Source organism: Cebus imitator, unplaced genomic scaffold (assembly GCF_001604975.1).
Source record: "Cebus imitator isolate Cc_AM_T3 unplaced genomic scaffold, Cebus_imitator-1.0 Scaffold117, whole genome shotgun sequence".
Taxonomy (NCBI): Eukaryota; Metazoa; Chordata; class Mammalia; order Primates; family Cebidae; genus Cebus; species Cebus imitator.
The window spans coordinates 9,575,965-9,582,143 of record NW_016107432.1 but is presented as its reverse complement, the minus strand read 5'-3'; the positions used below and the strand labels follow the sequence as shown (position 1 = coordinate 9,582,143).

Genomic DNA, 6,179 nt, shown 5'->3' with positions numbered 1-6,179 from the left:
AGAATTGCGTGAACCCAGGAGGCGGAGGTTGCGGTGAGCCGAGATCGCACCATTGCACTCCAGCCTGGGTAACAAGAGCGAAACTCCGTCCCAAAAAAAAAAAAAAATCTTTCTAGAAAGCAAAAGTCTTGAGGGTAAGCCACAAATTAAGTACTCACTGGTTTAGTTTTACACTTTTTTTTTTTTTTGGAGACAGCATCTTACTCTGTCACCCAGGCTGGAGTGCCATGGTACAATCTCGGCTCTCACTGCAACCTTTGACTCCCAGGTTCAAGTGATACTCCTGCCTCAGCCTCACAAATAGCTGGGATTACAGATGTGCACAACCACAACCAGGTAATTTTTAAAAATATTTTTAGTAGACACGGAGTTTCACTATGTTGGCCAGGCTGATCTTGAACTCCTGGCCTCAAGTGATCCATCCGCCTCAGCCTCCCAAAGTGCTAGGATTATAGGCCTGAGCTACTGTGCCCGGCCCAGTTTTATACTTTCAATTCTAAAAATAAAGGTGATCTGGCCGGGCGTGGTGGCTCACACCTGTAATCCCAGCACTTTGGGAGGCCGAGGCGGGTGGATCACGAGGTCAAGAGATCGAGACCATCCTGGTCAACACAGTGAAACCCCGTCTCTACTAAAAACTACAAAAAATTGGCTGGGCATGGTGGCGCGTGCCTGTAATCCCAGCTACTCAGGAGGCTGAGGAAGGAGAATTGCCTGAACCCAGGAGGCGGAGGTTGCGGTGAGCCGAGATCGCGCCATTGTACTCCAGCCTGGGTAACAAGAGCGAAACTCCGTCTCAAAAAAAATAAAATAAATAAAATAAAGGTGATCTATGAGGGCAATGATCAGTTCAAAGGTGATATGCTATTAAACACTCACATACTCTCCATATTCAGATAGTTCTGTAAGAATGTGAAACTCTTAGGTAGAAGATACAGTTCTGCATTCAAAACTTTAAAACAATATAGACTCATCTCTGGGAATATACATGTTATAAAATATTGTGAAAGGGGTGTAGAGGGGTACGATGAGACAGAGAGAGGAAGAATATGTCAGTGCTTTAAAAATGTTCTGGTGCTGAGTGCCATGGCTCATGCCTATAATCCCAGCACTCTGGGATGCCAAAAAGGGAGAGCCTTTGAGCCAAGGAGTTCAAGACCAACCTAGGCAACAGGGTGGTTTACCAAAAATAAAAAATGTGCCTGTGATCCCAGCTACTCAGCTTGAGCCCAGAAGATAAATGCTGCAGTCATCCATGATGGTGCCACTGCATTCTAGCATGGGCGAGAGGCTCTGCCTCAAAAAAATAATAATAACAATAATAGTGTTTTGGGCTGGGTGCAGTGGCTCATGCCTGTAGTCCTAGTGCTCTGGGAGCCCACGGTAAGAGGACCATCTGAGGCCAGGAGTTCGAGACCAAAAAGCAAGACCCCATGTCTACAAAAATAAAAATTAGGGAGGCATGTGCCTACAGTCCTAGCTACTTGGGAGGCTGAGGTACTTAAGCTCAGGAGCTCTGATCACACCACTGCACTCCAGCCTGGGTGAAAGAATGAGGCCATGTCTCTAAAAAAAAATATTTTTAAATTTGTTTGGCAATAATTGTTTATACATACTTTGCTAAACACCCCCCCAAAAAATGAATCTCATGGCACACACTGACTACATTAGTTGTAACTTCATATCTTCTATAAACTAAGTTAAAAAAAAAACATAAACCCAAAATCGCACGAAACATCTGGAAAATTTACAAACCTATGCTTCAGCAATGCGCTAAATAAATTGGGAGCATATTTTGAAGGAAATTTTCCAATATCCCAGGATAGGTGGAACTAGATCTCATCTAAGTTACACTGACTTTATTATATTTGCCTTTTTGAAGAATATCTGTATTATTTGACAATAATGATGTTCATGATTTGGTATTAGGTATAAAAGAGTTACAAAAAAGAATGAAGTTTTTGAAGGATCTTCGGAAAACAATGAGTGGGAGATGGCTCTTCCCAATTCAGAGAATCTTCTATTGTACTACTTTTTTTTTCTTTCAGCCCCACACTGACCAAATACTGTCCTACTTTTTTTCCAACATCACTTGGCGCAAAATTCAACCACTCAGCTACTTAAGAAAACTTCTGCACGAGGCCAGACACGGTGGCCCATGCCTGTAATCCTAGCACTTTGGGAGGTCAAGGTGGGAGGATCACTGGAGACCAGGAGTTCAAGACCAGCTTGGGCAACATAGCGAAACCCCGTCTCTACTTAATACAAAAAATCAGTTGGGCATGGTGGCACGCATGGGTAATCCCAGCTACACAGGAGGCTGAGGCAGGAGAATCACTTGAAACCTGGAGGGAGAGGTTGCAGCGACTGAGTCACTGCACTCCAGCCTAGGCAACAGAGCCGAGACTCTGTATTAAAAATAAATAAATAAATAAATAAATAAGATTGAGTCAAGGCAGTAGCACAAAAATATGTTTTATGTTTTATATTTTACAGAGTTCTAGTTCATGTTGTTCCACGGATTCACTATGTTCTATTATTTTTTCCGCATTCCCACCTTTGGGACATTGTACTAACAACCTTCATAACATGTAAATATTGCTCAAACTAAATCCCAATAAACTATTACTTAATGTATTTTTAACATCATATGTTTTCATTATTTTGCAATGTATTTTTGAAACACATCAAATCTAAATTTTCTTTCCTTTCCATCTTTCTACCGGGCAAGTTTCATATCCTGCATTCCTCATGTAGAACTCTAGAAGGAATTCCATTCCACCTCCGGAAAGACACCTAGTTTACATATTTGACCTACAGAAAAATTTCTCTGCTACTCTTACAAATGCTAGTAAAAAACTCCACCCAGTTAGCCTCCCACAACCCCTCCCTTTAACCATCTTCTCCCCACTATCGCCGCCCCACCAAACTTACTTGTCATCACCTTTAACGTTCCACTCCTCTCTTGCCTGCATCTGTTTTCATATCCTCCCACTCCCCCAATTCCTGCCAAGAAGCCCCGCTAGCTGCCTGTTGCATAACGGCTCCCCCATTCCGTCTCCCTGGGCAGTCGGCCCCGCTCCTGCGAGCAGGAATGCCCTTTTCGGCCCGGCCCCTCCTTCCTCCTGCAACACGCCCAGCGAGTCGCCGCGACGCGGCTCCAGCGGGGATTCTCGCTCCGAGCGGGGCGGGTCGTCCTTCTCGGCCGCACCTCGAGTAGCGAGCCCCGAGGGCAGAGGAGCCGGCTCCACCCGGCGGGGCTCCCAGCCCTCCGCGGCGCCGGCCAATCGCCGCCGCCATCCTCCTGCTGAGGTGATGTCTTCAGGTGTCCGGGAGGGGAGAAAGCCCTGCGTACTTCCAGCCCCGCTCCAGTGCCAGGAGCCGGCGGCCCTCGAGCCCCCCGGAGCCGGCCTCCGGGTCCCGAGCGCGGCGAGGCAGGCAGGGGCCGGCCAGGGGCGGCGAAGGGTCCGGGTGGGCGGCGGCTGCCGGCAGTCCGAAGGCGTGGGCCTGCGAGGCGGGCGGCGCGCGGCCAGGGATGAGCAGCGGTGGGGGACCGAGGCGGCCGAGGCCTGGGCGAGGACGCAGCGCGGAGGCCTTGGCGTCCCCGGCCGGGTGTGGGGCGGCCGACTGACTGAAGCCGGGCGGGGGTCACCGGCTGCCTCAGCCACCGCGCGGGGCGCGGGCGGGGGCGGCAGCGGCGGCGGCCTCTACCCTCCTCCCGTGTTCCCTCCCTAGCCAGCCCGCCCGCCCGCTCGCTCACCCGTCCGCCCGCCTCACCTTCAAGACCCGGATCCCTCCCGGCCGGCGGCTCGCGGGCGCTTCGGGCGGCTCCGGGGGCTCCAGCGGGCCCGCGGGCCCCGGCTCCACCTCCCCCATGAGCGGCCGAGGCTGGACAGGGACGCCCGGCCGGCGCGACGGCGTGCGGAACCTCGGCGGCGCGCGCGAGCAGCCGGCGGCCCCGCCCCCCGCGGCCCACCGGCCCCGCCCCTCCCGCAGCCGCGCTGAACCTGCGTAGCTGCGGGCGCCGTGTGGCCCGGGCGCCGCGGAGCCTCATCCCTGCCGCCAGGAGGCCAAAGCTCGCGTGGCGGAACCTGGCGCCACCGCAGGGTGTGGAGCCTCCACTGCCCGCCGCCCTAGGCTTGGAGGACTATGGCGCAAGAAGAGGTATCTGCTGCTGTCCCTGCCCTCCAAGAAACCCGCGGGAGGAAGGGGCAGGTGGCGCCTGCACCTGTGATTGTGCCAGGACGCTGCCCTCCGCCGAGGGTAGCTCTTGTAACTTCCCTCACTTGCCAATCCGTTGAACGAACTGTTGAGAGTACTCACCTTGACAAGGTCTTTTCTCTTCCTTATCAGAGATGCGTGCGACCTTCTTAAGCACATTCAACACGACATCGAACAAAACGTCAGCTCACCTCCCAGCCACGTTTTAATCCCGTTCCTCTTCGTGGAGCGAAGTGATGAGCATTTGGCGCTCTGCTTCAAGCAGTAACATGGCCTGTGAGCCTTTTATGATTTATTTGCAAGGCTAATTCAGAGGAAAAAAAAAAACTTTTCAAAGTTAACTTCTTTTCCTTTTGTTCTTTTTTTTCTTTTCGTTCTTGCAGTGATGGTAGTTTTGTGGCCAGTGGGCCAAATTTGGAGTCAGCCAGCCTGATTCCAGATCTTGGCTTTGCCCTTCTTTAGAGCTATACTTCTGTGCAAGTTACTTGATCTGAGCCATTGGTTTTTAAGCTGTGAGATAGAGATTAAAATCTGCCAAATAGTTATGATGAAGATGTAGTGAGTACAAAATGCCTAATGTAGACTGGGGATTCATAGTAGCCATTATAATTCTGAAGTTCTAAAGATCCATTCGGTTTCTCGGAAAATACTCTGTCAATTCCTCCTAAATTTTCCTAGGAAGGCTTCTAGACTTGTGGATTTTTAGGGCTTCCCCTCGTACAGAGGGTGTTGAATCTTCAAGCAATTTATAAGGAGTTAAACAGCACAAAACAGTAATTTCTTGACCTTTGAAGAACTGTAATCCCAGCACTATAGGAGGCCAAGGCAGATGGATTACTTGAGGCCAGGAGTTCGAGACCAGCCTGACTAACATAGCAAAACCCTGTCTGTACTAAAAATATAAAAAATGAGCTAGGCAGGGTGGTGCACGCCTATAATCCCAGCCACTTGGGAGATGGAGGCATGAGAATCGCTTGGACCCAGGAGGCAGAGGTTGCACTGAGCTGAGATCACACTACTGCACTCCAGCCTGGGCACAAAGAGAGACCCTGTCTCCAAATACATATATACATATATACACATATATATACATATATATGTATATACACACACATACATATATATCACCTATTATCCATTGCTTCAGTTTGCTTCATTCAGACTAACTGTATGTCTAGATAATAATTTAATTGCTTTTAGATTTAAAAGGGCAGTCTGTATCCCTCATCTGAGATATATATCCATTTGGAGATATTTTAAATGCCAGGACCAAATTTGGCTCTTGCAGGTTCTGACCTTTTTCTGACCTACTTTCTCCCTACACACGAGTTAGCTTTGTATATACCAAAATTCCAGTCTCCAGTAATCTTCATTTCTTGGTCTCATTTTAATGCATTAAAAATGATTTGTCAATGATTTGTCACTGTGAGTCTGGTTTAAGGGGGAAAAAGCTCTTAGTTATCCACCTCCTGGATTTTTCTTCCACCTTGAAATTATTTTCAAGGAAAGTACACAAAGTAGTTGGATTCCCATTTCAGTGCTTACTGGGTAATTTCTCCCAACAAGAAAACTGGTATATAAAGAATAGTCAGCAATATGGAGACAAGCAAATTTGACGAAGGGCAGACAAGCAGTGATAAGAAAAAAGTGTGGTTTAGAACAAGAGTTTCTGGCTGGCCACAGTGGCTCACGCCTGTAATCCCAGCGCTTTGGGAGGCCAAGGTGGGCAGATCACCTGAGATCAGGAGCTCAAGTCCAGCCTGGCCAACATGGCAAAATCCCTTCTCTACTAAAAATACAAAAATTAAACAGGCATAGTGGCATGAGCCTGTAGTCCCAGCTACTCAGGAGACTGAGGCAGGAGAATTACTTGAACCTGGGAGGTGGAGGTTGTAGTGAGCTGAAATCACACCACTGCACTCCGGTCTGGGCAACAGTGGGAGACTCTGTCTCAAGCT

At 49.1% G+C, this 6,179-nt stretch overlaps 1 protein-coding gene across 2 annotated transcripts in view; it reads right to left on the bottom strand.

Moving 5' to 3' along the window:
- The window catches only part of PHLPP2 (PH domain and leucine rich repeat protein phosphatase 2), a 77,421-nt gene extending 73,488 nt beyond the window's left edge, over window positions 1-3,933 (bottom strand). Inside the window, exon 1 of one of the 2 annotated variants that reach the window (XM_017539173.2) lies at window positions 3,778-3,933. In XM_017539173.2, the coding sequence (XP_017394662.1) occupies window positions 3,778-3,876 (99 nt within the window). In that variant the 5' untranslated portion in view covers window positions 3,877-3,933. Of the gene's footprint in view, window positions 1-2,934; window positions 3,045-3,777 lie in introns of those variants that run through there. The other variant, XM_037742230.1, reaches the window with a different exon arrangement.
- Window positions 3,934-6,179: the final 2,246 nt, after the last annotated feature.